Genomic DNA, 13,987 nt, shown 5'->3' with positions numbered 1-13,987 from the left:
ATCCAAAATATGTCAGAATCACTAACCGGTGAAGAGATACCTTTTAACCCTTTCATATGTTGTTGTGTAGGGCAGCAAAGGACACATGGGATACCTGGGAGAAACTGGACCCCCAGGAGAGCAAGGACCTATAGGAATCCAAGGGCCCAAGGGATCTCGAGGAACACGAGGATCTCTGGTATAAAGTTTTGTTAAAAAATCATCACTTTTTTTCTGAACTAAATATATCACTAGAAAGCCAACAAGAACGTTTTGGGGGGTGGGGAGGAGCTTGTCAGAAGTAAGTTCTTTACACAGACTGGTGGTAGAGGCAGATACATTGAGGGCATTTAAAAAGCTTCTAGCTAGGCTCACGGATGATAGAAAAAAGTGGAGGGCTATATAGGAGGGAAGGGTTAGATTGATCTTAAAGTAGGTTAAAAGGCTGGCACAACATGATTTGTGCCTAAGGGACTGTACTGTGTTATTAAGTAGAGTGTTTGGTGTTCTAAGAATGCAAAGTTAAAAAGAATCACAGAACATGTTAACTCAGAATGGTATTGACAGAGGCTGTGCATTTTTCCACATTAAATTCAGTAGACTGTTTTTGATTTGTTTATATTGCATTCAAGGCCTACTTCAGCTTTGCAATGTGAGATAACATGGGTCTGACATAAACTAAGAAATAAAATTCATTCTCAACCTGTAAGATCTGTGTGCGGAAATTCTATTTAACTTTACACATTCCAATACATTGAGTCCTAATAATCTCTGCAAGGGGGAAAGTTATGCACTTACAATAAAATTATTTAAAATGAATAAACATATCACTATAATTTCTTGCTTCCAGATTCAGCTGTCAGATAAGTATTTCTTTCCTCTCCCTAGGGTGCTCCTGGTCGTATGGGTATTCAGGGTGAAATTGGGCTTGCAGGCTATGAGGTAAGGGTAATCTTTTACTTCCTTATAATGGATAACTGCATGAGTCTGAATGTGAAATATAATATTCCTAGGTTAATGATTCTCAACAGATTTGAATATGTTTTGCAAAGTAATGCCTGTAGTCTGCAGCAGCAACATTTAAGACAAAATAAAAACAGTTATTGCTGGCACAACTGACAAGGCCTGATTATTGGAAAGGAACAGGAAGTACTGGAGGAAAAAGATAGTTGATGTTTCTTTCAAGACCCTGTGTCAAAACTCATCAGCATCGATCATTCCTTTCCTATCACAGATGCTGCCTGACCCATTGAGTCTTCCAGCATTTTTTTCCGTTCCAGATTCCAGTACCTGCACTCTCGTGTGTCTCTGCAGAAGGAACAGCAGGGTAAACACTCCATATAGAAGACTCTTCATGGGAACACAGTATTATATGTTGTTTGAATCTTTGAACTGCTGGCATAAAGATTTATAATCCTTTCAAATAAATTAAAGTTTCACTTACATTACATGGTTTGCAACTTTGCACAGAGACTATAAAGAGCCACGCTAGAACAATGCATTAACCACAACTGTTAGGAAGTGACATTTCCTCCCTGAATGGTTGTTTATTCCTACTGTTAATCAGGAAAGACCAAGTGAAATTCAATTTTGTGGATTACTATAGTGACATTGGAAGCCTCAAGCTCAGACTTCTTGTCCAGAACCAAAAGGCTGGGAAATTTGCTCATTGAGAATGGATCCCTTCCAGTTACCTTCTTGAAGTAACAACACACATAAAATGCTGGTGGAACACAGCAGGCCAGGTAGCACCTAAAGGGAGAAGCGCTGTCAACGTTTTGGGCCGAGGCCCTTTGTCCTGACGTAGGGTCTCAGCCCGAAACGCTGACAGCGCTTCTCCCTATAGGTGCTACCTGGCCTGCAGTGTTCCGCCAGCATTTTGTGTGTGTTGTTGTTTGAATTTCCAGCATCTGCAGATTTCCTCATGTTTGACCTTCTCGAAGTGTTGGATTTGCTCAGAAAGTTTTTCTTTTTTCTTGCTTTCAAAGTTTGAGCTGCCCAGTTCTTTTTTTTTTTTGCTTTTTTTTTGTTTTGGGGTTATTTTGTGTATATTTTAATTATAAAAGTTTCTTCATCTTTTTCCTTCTTTTTACGGATAAGCAAAGAATCAATTATCTTTTTCTTTATTATGTACTATTTGATTAATACTATGTATGATCTTGATAATGTTTATTTACCTTTTATATAAATTGTTATTGATATAGATATTGGAGATATTTCTGCTCTTGTTTATGTATATATGTACTCTTCTATTTAACTAATAAAATAATTGATAAAGAAAAAAGAAAGAAGAGAATGGATCATCTGCAAATAGAGTGTAAAATCTACACAATCCTCACTACATTAGGCAAGTGAACATTTCCAGGGACATTATGCTCAATGGGTCTCAGGACTTCTGTGTGCAATTTACCCTGACACATTTGACATTTCACCACAACGTGCCAATACAAATAGGACTTATAACATTCTCTGAAAAGCCATAAAACATATAAGAGTCATGAACTGAGATTGAGAATAAAATGGGTTTAAAGTCATACCATTGGCTTAGAAGTTTGACCTCTCCAATCAAGCCAGCCAATATGAGCTTTGCTGATATCACACAGAAACATTTGGAACCAAACCCAGTGTTGATTACAGAACATTTTAGGTTTCATAAGCGGAGGTTTCAAAAGGAAGGGAGTTAATTTCAGCATATGTGGCTGAATTGAAGAGATTGTCTGAGCATTGTCAGTTCAGTAATGGGTTTAATGATGTACTGAGAGATAGTTTAATTTGTGCAATCTTACAAGAAAGCATTAAAAAATGGCTCCTAACTGAAGCACAGCTTACATTTAAAAGTGCAGTTGAAATAGCTGTATCAATGGAAACAACAGACAGAGAAAAAATTGAGTTGCATGCAGGAATGAAAGTGAGCATGAACAAAATTGCAGCATCTAAACAGAAACCAGCCTGACCAAACAAATAGTGTTACTGGTATGGCAGGGGCTCACGTAGACAAAACAAATACAAATTTAAAGGCAAAACTTACAGAAATTGCAAAAGGGTAGGACACATAAAAAGAGCATGTCAGGCAGACAAAAATAAGTGGGCTGCACAGCGAAGAGAAAAGGAAAGAAAGTCAAGTTGCAGTTTCAAGAAGAGAACCATCTGCATGCTGTTGATGAAAAGTTCTGATAATGATGAGACTGTTGCAGGATTGAGTAACCTTGAGAATTACAATGTGAAAACTACCAGGAGAACAGCAATATGGCTTACGTCAGTGGTGAATGACAAATTAATTAAAATGGAATTGGATACTGGTTTGGCTGCTCAGTCATTCCACAAAATGAGTTTGAATGGTGTTTCAAAAATACTGAACTGAAGTCTAGAGATATCCAACTAAGAACTTCTACCGGAAAAGAAGAACTCCTGTGGGAATGATGTTTGTAACAGTGAACTACAACAACCAACAAGTCACTTTGGGCATGATGTAGTGAATACAAGAGGGCCAGCATTCTGAGACTGTGATTGGCTGAGACAATTGCAACTTAATTTGAGATCCATCCATCATTTGCATGCCACATCCATATAATGGTCAACTGAAAGCACATTAAGAAAGGTACTGGATGATGGCACAGCAATGTTCAAGGATGGCATTGGAAAACTCAAACATATCAAGGATGAAATAGTGTTAAACTAAAATGCCACACCCAAATTCTGCAAAGCCTGTCCGGTTCCTTATATCATCCGTGATAAAGTAGCAAGTGAGCTAGATTGCATAGAAACTGAAGGAATTCTTTCCAAGGTTGAATGGCAATGCCAGTGGTCCCAGTAGCCAAGAAGAATGGATCTGTCAGGATCTGTCATGATTTTAAGGTCACCATCAACCCAGTACTGAAAGTAGATCAATACCCGCTGCCCAGGATATCTTTGCAAGCTTTTCTGGAGGGAAAACACTTCAGCAAAGTGAACTTAGCTGAGACCCACCTACAGATGGAGATGGAAGAAGTATCTGAAGTGTTTCTCACCATAACCCCTCACAAAGGGCTTTATCGCTATAATAGACTTATTTTTGGAGTAGCATCTGCACCTGTACTCTGCCAAAAAGCTATGGACTAGGTGCTGCAAAGTTGCCCAGGCACTCAGTGTCACCTGGATGACATCACTATGGATGATAAAACACCTCCAAAATCTCGAAACAGTGGTTCAAACGATAAGAAGATTATGGTCTCAGAGCATGATGCAACAAATGTGAATTCTCTAATTCTAGCAGCACTTACTATGGTCACACCATTGATGCATAAGGATTACACAAGTGTGCTGAGAACATTCACACGGTGACAGACTCCACAAAGGACGTGTTACAGTTGTGGTCCTTTCTAGGATTTGTCAATTATTGTAACAGGTTCCTACCAATTCATTACTACAGATCGGGAAGAAATTACAATGGACAAAGCAATGTGAGGTGGCTTTCCAAAAGTAAAGGAAATGGTGATGTCAGACACTGTACTCAGCCATGAGCATCCACATCATCTAATCAAGCTTGCTATACACTGGTCAGGATGCCACCCTGTCCGGAAGAAACATGTCCAGCGTCAACTCCAGACCTGTCAGAACCACTTCCTACAGTTTCAGAGTCAACTCCTACAACTACCACGGAGCCTAAGATTGTCTCACAGACCCAAGTCTCCCCTGCCAAGCAGAGTGACCCACCCCACTCCACAACCCTTGTCAGGAAAGGCTTTATCCCACAAGAGTAGGAAGTCCTCCATAGCAATTAAATCTTTTGGCCTGAATGGGGACAAGTTTAAATTTACTATGGTGTGGATGTCTACATGGTAGTTGTATTGTATTGTGTGTGTTTGTGTGTGTGTGCGTGTGCGTGTGCGTGTGGTAGGTAGGAGTGTTTTGTATTTAATATTTCAATAATATTTGAGTAATATTGTAAATATATTGTTTGATTTAGCATTCTTTGTTTAAATAATTCATTATGGATTATATGGATTACCTGAATGGCATACGTTATTACACCGCCATGTCATTGTATACGTACACAACTCATTGAAGTAAAAACGACACACATTACCTCTCACAAACAAGAGAAAATCTGCCAATGCTGGAAATCCAAGCAACACGCACAAAATGCCAAGAAATGCAGCAGGCCAGGGAGTATCTATGGGAAAAAAAGGTAAACAGTCAATGTTTCGAGTCAAGACCTTTCCACAGGGCTGGACACATTATCTCATGGCTCCCTTGTTTTCCTTTCAATTAGTTTTATGTTTTGGAGTTGCAAAACATAGAAAACCTACAGCATAATACTGGCCCTTCAGCCCACAATGCTGTGTCAAACATGTACTTACTTTAGAAATTACCTAGGGTTACCCATAGCCGTCTATTTTTCGAAGCTTCATGTATCTATCCAGGAGCCTCCCTAAAAGACCCTATTGTACCTGCCTCCACCACCGTCACTGGCAGCCCATTCCACCCTCTCACAACTCTCTGCGTAAAAAAACTTACCCCTGACATTTCCTCTGTACCTTCTTCCAAGCACCTTAAAACTGTGCCCTCTCATGTTAGCCATTTCAGCCCTAGGAAAACGCCTCTGACTTTCCACACAATCAATGCCTCCCATCATCTTATGCACCTCTAACAGGTCATCTCTCATCCTCCGTCGCTCCAAGGAGAAACACGCTGACTGTTTTTTTAATATACACCAATCCCAGCTGCCCTCATTAGGACTATATCCTTCAGTGCCTTGCCTAGTGAAGTACCAACCTAAAAGTGTCTTAACCATAGTGATCATGTTTGATTTCGCCATCTTCTCTGGCAGTCTGTTGCAAATATCAACCACTGCCTCTGTAAAAAAAAACAGAACCTTTCACTCAGATCCCCTTTAAAACTCCTACCTCTCACTTGCCCCCTATGCTCCCTAATTTTTGATCATGCTAAATGATTTTGACTATCTACCCTATCTATGCCTCTCATAATCTTATATATTTCTATCAACTTCCATCGATCCAGGTAAAACAAGTCCCACCTATCAATTCAAGTCAAGTCAAGTCAACTTTTATTGTCATTTCGACCATAACTGCTGGTACAGTGCATAGTAAAAATGAGACAATGTTTTTCAGGACCGTGGTTTACATGACACAGTACAAAAACTAGACTGAACTACGTAGTAACAAAACAACACAAAGAAAGCTATATTAGACTACAGACCTACAATGGACTGCATAAAGTGCACAAAAACAGTGCAGGCATTACAATAAATAATAAACAGGACAGTAGGGCAGTAAGGTGTCAGTCCAGGCTTCGGGTATTGAGGAGCCTGATAGCTTGGGGGGAGAAACTGTTATATAGTCTGTTCGTGAGAGCCCGAATGCTTCAGAGCCTTTTCCCAGACATCAGGAGGGAGAAGAGATTGTATGAGGGGTGAATGGGATCCTTCATAATGCTGTTTCCTTTGCAGATGCAGTGTGTAGTGTAAATGTCTGTGATGGCAGGAAGAGAGACCCCGATGATCTTCTCAGCTGACCTCACTATCCGCTGCAGGGTCTTGTGATCCGAGATGGTGCAATTTCTGAACCAGGCAGTGATGCAGCTGCTCAGGATGCTCTCAATACAACCCCTGTAGAATGTGATGAGGATGGGGGGTGGGAGATGGACTTTCCACAGCCTTCGCAAAAAGTAGAGACACTGCTGGCCTTTCTTTGCTATTGAGCTGGTGTTGAGGGTCCAGGTGAGATTCTCTGTCAGGTGAACACCAAGAAATTTGGTGCTCTTAACAATCTCTACCGAGGAGCCATCGATGTTCAGTGGGGAGTGGCCGCTCCGTGCCCTCCTGAAGTCAACAACCATCTCTTTTGTTTTGTTCACATTAAGAGACAGGTTGTTGGCTCTCCACCAGTCCGTTAGCCGCTGCATCTCCTCTCTGTAAGCTGACTCATCGTTCTTGTTGATGAGACCCACCACGGTCGTGTCATCGGCGAACTTGAAGATATGGTTCAAGCTGAGTGTTGCAGCACAGTTGTGGGTCAGCAGAGTGAACAGCAGTGGACTGAGCACACAGCCCTGGGGTGCCCCCGTGCTCAGTTTGATGGTGTTAGAGATGCTGCCTCTGATCCGGACTGACTGAGGTCTCCCAGTCAGGAAGTCTAGGATCCAGTTGCAGAGGGAGGTGTTCAGGCCCAGTAGGCTCAGCTTTCCAATCAGTTTCTGAGGGATGATTGTGTTGAATGCTGAACTAAAGTCTATGGACAGCATGTATGTGTCTTTTTTGTCTGGGTGGGTTAGGGCCAGGTGGAGGGTGATGGCAATGGCGTCGTCTGTTGAGCGGTTGGGACGGTACACAAGCTGCAGGGGGTCCAGTGAGGGGGGAAGTAGGGTCTTGATGTGCCCTATGACGAGCCTCTCGAAGCACTTCATGATGATGGATGTAAGTGCAACGGGACAGTAGTCATTTAGGCAGGACACTGAAGACTTCTTCGGCACGGGGACGATGGTGGCGGCTTTGAAGCACGTTGGAATGGTGGCGCTGCTCAGGGAGATGTTGAAGATGTCAGTGAGAACATCTGCTAGCTGGTCTGCACATCCTCTGAGCACTCTACCAGGGATGTTGTCTGGTCCAGCGGCCTTCCGTGGGTTGACCCTGCACAGGGTTCTTCTCATGTCGGCCACAGAGAAACACAGCACCTGGTCATTCACCACATCATTTTCCGCCTCAAACTGGGCGTAGAAGTTATTCAGCACATCTGGGAGGGAGGCATCAACTGCACAGTCAGGTGATGTTGTCCTGTAATTGGTGATGTCCTGGATCCCTTCCACTTGCGCCGCGTGTCGCCGTGTCCTGGAAGTAACTGTGGATTAGCTGGGCTTGTGCATGCTTTGCCCCTCCGATGGCTCAGGACAGTTTGGCCCTTGCTGTTGTTAAAGCTGCCTTGTCGCTTGCTCTGAAGGCGGAGTCACAGGACCGCAGCAGCGCACGCACCTCTGCGGTCATCCATGGCTTCTGGTTGGCACGTATAGTGATGGTCTTGGACAGAGGAACATCATCAATGCACTTGCTGATGTAGCTGGTCACTGATGCTGTGTACTCCTCTAAGTCGGTAGAGTCACCATCGGTTGCAGCCTCCCTGAACATGTGCCAGTCAGTGTGCTCAAAGCAGTCTTGAAGAGCAGAGATGACTCCGGCTGACCAGGTTTTCACTGGCTTTTGAACTGGGCTGGAGCGCCTGACGAGCGGTCTGTACGCTGGGATTAGCGTAACAGAGATGTGGTCGGAGTATCAAAGGTGGGGGCGGGGCTCTGCCGGTTACGCGTCGGGAATGTTTGTGTAAACCAAGTCCAATGCGTTCTCCCCCCTCGTTGCAAAATCCACATACTGATGGAATTTGGGGAGCGCTGACTTAAGGTTCGCGTGGTTAAAATCACCGGCGACAATAAACAGACAATCAGGGTGTGCGTTCTGCAGTTCGCTAATAGCCCCTTACAGTTCACAGAGCGCCTCCTTAGCATTAGCGCAGGGGAGAATGTAGACACCGAATATAAGGACAGAGGTGAATTCTTGTGGCAAATAAAATGGTCTGCATCAAACTGCCACAAACTCCACCAGCAATGAGCAGTGTCTGGAAACCAGCACAGAGTTCCTACACCATTCCATGTTGATGTAAACACACACACCACCATCGCGAGCCTTACCGGAGAGAGCTGCATCCCTGTCCGAGTGAAACAAGGCGAGCCCGTCTAGCTGAATGGCAGCGTCCAAAATCTCATCAGTGAGCCATGACTCTGTGAAGACAAACTCTGTACTCCCACCGAGTATTACGTTAGAGTTGAATGTAGTCCATTTTATTGTCCAGGGAGCGGACATTGGAGAGCAGAATGGACGGGAGAGCTGGCTGGCTTTTAGCCTGGCACGGACCCCTGCCCGTTTGCCTCGCTTCTGCTTCCTCGCACATCGCTTTCGACATCTCCATCTTCGGCTCCCAGCATCAGGCGAGTCCGAGGAATGTAGGCTCATTCCCCTCAGCAAGCCGATGTCGCATAATTCAGCCAACAGATCTTTGTGCAGGTTTGTTTTTGGGCGATCTCTGTATTGGAGCAGTATCTGGCAATAGTAGATAGCCGCTCTGTTATCCAAGTGCCCTAATCGAAAATTGTGTATCAAACTTAAAATAGAAAATTAAAGTAACACCAGGTCTGAAAGGCCGCTGCTGCCGTGCCGCGCCGTCTCATGGGAGAACTCCCATGACTAAGATTCTCCAGCCCTGATAACATCCTGATGAAATGCTCCGGCACACTTTGCAGCATAGTCACATGTAGTGTGGGAGAGCAGAACTCCAAGTGCAGTCTCACCAGTGTTTTGTAGAGTTGCAGTATAATAGTCCAACATTGTATTTATTGCTCTACAGGGTCACATTTTAGCCCACAATTCACCATTAAATAAATAAAACCATTAAAATATCATTTTCAACATATTTTTGAAGTTTTTTCTTGATTTTTATAAGTAGTAACTGTTTATGGCATCGAAAAGGAATTACATCCAATTTTTAGGCTGTTTTACTGTGAGTGTTGCCTGACCTGCTAAGGCTCACCAATGTGTTGTACCTTTGTTTTCATTTTCCAGCATTGATAATTACTTTGTTTTTTTGGCAATAATCACCCTACTACTGTGACCAGGAGCAGAATCTCATCCTCAGAATTAGGCCATTTGGCCCATCGAGCCTGCCCCACCATTTCATCATGGCTGATCCAATTTTCCTCTCAGCCCCACTCGCCTGCCTTCTCCCCAAATCCCTTCATGTCCTGACCAATTCAGCTCTTCAAGCTCTGCCTTAAACATACATAAAGACTTGGCCTCCACAGCTGCCTGTGGCAAAGAATTCAACAGATTCACCATCCTCTGGCTAAAGAAATTCCTCCTCATCTCCATTCTAAATGGATGCCCCTCTTCTGAGGCTGTGTCCTCTGGTCTTTGACTCTCCCGTCATAGGAAACATCCACTCTGTCAAGGTCTTTCACCATTTGATAGGTTTCAATGAGATCATCCATCATTCTTCTATCTTCTAGTGAATACAGGCCCACAGTCACCAGACTCTCTTTATAGGACAAACCATTCATTCCGGAAAGCATTTCGTGAACCTCCATTGAACCCTCTCCAGTTTCAGCACATCCTTTCTAAGTTCACAATACCCCATGAGGCTTCACTAGTGCTTTACACATTTTCAACATTACATCTTGCTTTTGTATTCTAGTCCTCTCAAAATGAATGCTAAATACTACTAGGCACTCTGCTACATTTTCTGTAATGCAGATGATTTAAATACAAAGTAGCTGACGAAGTACATTGCTTTAATTACCCTTGCTTTAAAAATATATTGATCCCTGTCTCAAAAGTACATTTATTACCGAAGTATGTATAGTCTGTACAACTTTGAGATTCATCTTCTTGCAGGCAGCCACAAAACAAAGAAACACAATAGAATCTATGAAAAACCACACACAACAAAACTGTTAAACATGCAATATGCGAGAAGAGAACAAATCGTTCAAAGAATTAAAAATGAAACAAGTAACACACAGAACATGAGGCGCTGAGTCACTGAAAGTGAATCCACAGCTGCAGGGTCAGTTCAGAACTGAGGGCTGAGTGTGACTGGTCCAGGAGCTCGAGGTCTATAGAGCAACAACTCTGAGCCTGACTGCATGGGACAAGACTCCTGCACCACCAACCCGATGGTAGCAGTCAGGAGATGGGTCAAAACCAGGTAGACGGGGGACCCTGGCTGACACAGAGTAGTCAGCTAAACAGCAGTTCATCCTTCGCCCTTGGCCTCGGAGCATTAATCTTTTTAATCTAGCTCAGTGTTTTAATCAACTAAACCTCAGTTCATTTTCGCTCTTCAGTCTAGGCCCTGCTGCTTTAATCTGGCCGAAGTCTGCTCCAGCAATGGCTGCCACCATTCCTGCAGTCCCAAGAGTCCAGTTCATCAGATCCTTCAGGATACCATAGAAGTGCCAGATCGTGGATACAGTTCAAAAGTACAGCCCCAAAGCGAAGTTACAGGCTGTGGCTGGCAGTCTAGAGAAGAACATATTTAATAAAGTAGTGTTGTTAGTTGTCTGCAAAGCGTCACTGTCTGTCACCGGTGCCATCTCGCGCAAACTCATTATTCCAAAATATTCTGTGTTCTAATGTGACGCTTACAAGCGGGTTTCTGAACAGGCCAGAGACAGGATCCCATCATAAATCTGCATCTTCACATATGGGCTGGATAAACATTGGCAAAGAATATTATTGAAATTGCAGACACACAACCATTGTACTTAAAGACATGTTCCTTTCCATCTGCAATTGTATTAATAATATATTATGTTTATACTGGAAGATATGTATAAGCCAGTTATGTCTAAGGAATTATATCATCTGATTGAAATAACAGTCACTATCCAGGGGGAATACATTTACTGGCAATCAAATACACTAAGACATCGTAGGTTTTTAGGAATTTCTAGGTTAAGCATTAAATTAGTTATGGTCAGAATACAAAGTTTTACAAATACTGGAAATACATGAACAATAAATGTTTGAATAAAAAAACTCAAACTGATTGAATTCTCAGCACGCCAGGTGACCTCATTGTAAAAAAAGTAGACCCTGCCAAAAACTCTTTTCCAGAAATGGAAAAGAGAGAATTAGTTTTAACTTGTAGTACATTTGTGACAGGATGAATAGGAGAAAGGGGAAATTTCTGATTGGATGAGTGCAGGATTGACTTGTGGGTCACTTATAGAGGGCTTCTGGCTGATGAGTTCAGAGAGGGGGGAGAGGGAGGGAGGGAGAGAAGGGCAGACAATGAGGAAGAGAGGGAAAGAGTGGGGGAGAGAGGATGGACAGTGAGGGAGAGGGAGGGGAAAGGGAAGGAAAAAAGTGAGAGGGGAAGAGGGAGGGGGATTTTGTAACTGTTGCACTGAGTTGTTTGTACTTTCTAACTAACTGAAGAGTTCTTTTTTATCTTCTCCCTCTGTAATAGGCCCCATTAACCCATTCAGCAGATGAACACAACTCTAGCACTCCAGGCTTTATCATCCCAGGGTATTCCTTTGTTCTATCCATTCCTCCCCCATCATTTCTGCACAGCTAAAAACCAAGTTATTTCTCTGTTTCCCACTTCTGAAACATTAACTCTTTCTCTCTCTCCTCAGAAATTGCCCAAACTGATTTTATCCCAGATTTCCAGCATCTGGAGTCTTTTTGTCTGGAAAGAGAAAGCAGGTCTGGCAATATCAGTGACAATTAACAGTCAATCTATTTTGATACAGGATTGCATATTTCAATTCAAATGCCACCACAGCAAAACTATCCAGTAATGACACTTTACCTACTTAAACCTTCTGTGTCACATGGTTCCACACAAAAAATGGTGTAAGATAATATTTTACACATGTGAAGAGGAAAGCAAAAGTGAGAACTGAAATGATACGCGATGTAGGTGGGAAAAAGACAAACAATATAACTTAGCTAAGAAAGCAAACACGGTGAAATATATTCATGGTCCTCTGGTTTATTTCAAATCCTGAAAAGAGTGATCTGAAAGAGCTTTCTGATATTTAGCTTTTTGATTCGACATCTTAAGATTCTTAACTTTTCACACAAATTCCTTGAATTTCCTTCAGGTACACTGCAAAAGTGTTTTCACATCCAATTTTTTTTTGGTATGACTTTCATCAAAGCCATTCAGTGGCATCAACCTTGGTCATTAACCACACTCTTCCCGTAGTCTCATCTCTTGTGAAGCAGGAGGATAAAAAACAGCAAATGCAGTAAATGTGAGGCAAATTCAGAAACAAGTTTAGAAACATCCTTCTTGACAACTAAGGCTACATCTGCACTAGACCGGATAATTTTGAAAACGCCGGTTTCGCATAAAAGCAATAGGCGCCCACACTATGCGTTTTTTAAAAATATCTGTGTCCACACTAAAACAGATATTTAGATGAATCTGCTCCTCCTGGGCATGCACGGGACCCATCTACCGAAAACAACCAAAGACGAAGTGGTTTACTATTTCCGTTTCCGCTGCAGGGTTGTTCTATTTCTGTTGGTCAAAAACTAGAGTTCATACAACAACAGCGAAAGAAAGTTTTCAACAATATCTATGAGGAATACACAGAAAACCTCCGCATGAAGCCATCCGCTATTGTTGTTTTGGTGTTGGAGGTTGTGTTCATGAAAACAATGAAACTCCACGCTGTTGGCACCATCCGCTCCGGCATGTCATGACAGCGTTTTTAGATTTCTCCAGTTACTCCGTCCGCACTGATCTGCCCAAGCAGCATTTTCAAAATTACACACTTTGGAGAGTGTTTCTGAAAATCTCCGGTTTCGGGGGACGAAAACACCATCTTAGTATGGACAGAGGGTAAAAATGAAGAGAAAAAGCTTCGGTTACGGATTTATCCAGTGTAGTGTGGATGTAGCCTAAGGCAATGAGGCAAGGTTTCAGAATACTCCTATTTTCATTCACTCAAAACAGAATTTCAACTCACTAAAATCTTAACTCTATAATTATAAACTGACTATAATTCATTGAGCCAGGCGCAAGCTTAGTTTGTCGCACACTGTAAGTTGCTCAGCGTGGCTAACATGACTCAGTAAAAAATGTTTAATCCCAATAATCTGTTGTTGCTCTGTCTCTGCACATACTCGACAGTAGTGAGAAGAGGCCATGTTCTCGGTGGTGAGGATCCTTCAAGATCGATGCTGCCTTCTTGAGTCACTGCCTTTGCAAGATGTCCTTGGTGGTGGTGAGGCTTCTGCCTCGATGGCTTGGCTGGCTCTACAGACCTCTGAAACCACTTACCGTTCTGTACATTGGCCCCTCCATACCAGGTGCTAATGCAACCAGGCAGAATGATACATCTGTAGAAATTTGCTGGAGTATTTCGTGACATACCAACTCTCTTCAAACTACTAATGAAGTACAGCCATTAGAGGGCTTTCAGCGTGATGTTGGGCCCAGGACAGATC

General features: G+C 42.7%; 1 protein-coding gene across 3 annotated transcripts in view; it reads left to right on the top strand.

Moving 5' to 3' along the window:
- col27a1b (collagen, type XXVII, alpha 1b) overlaps positions 1 to 13,987 on the top strand; it is a 591,032-nt gene that overhangs the window by 482,688 nt on the left and 94,357 nt on the right. For all 3 annotated transcript variants that reach the window (XM_059993655.1, XM_059993656.1, XM_059993657.1), the window contains 2 exons: positions 71 to 178; positions 868 to 921. In XM_059993655.1, the coding sequence (XP_059849638.1) occupies positions 71 to 178; positions 868 to 921 (162 nt within the window). The remainder of the gene's footprint in view (positions 1 to 70; positions 179 to 867; positions 922 to 13,987) is intronic.

The sequence above is a fragment of the Hypanus sabinus genome, chromosome 18 (assembly GCF_030144855.1).
Source record: "Hypanus sabinus isolate sHypSab1 chromosome 18, sHypSab1.hap1, whole genome shotgun sequence".
NCBI classification, from domain to species: Eukaryota; Metazoa; Chordata; class Chondrichthyes; order Myliobatiformes; family Dasyatidae; genus Hypanus; species Hypanus sabinus.
The sequence above is the reverse complement of the archived record's forward strand: the minus strand, read 5'-3'. Positions and strand labels throughout refer to the sequence as shown.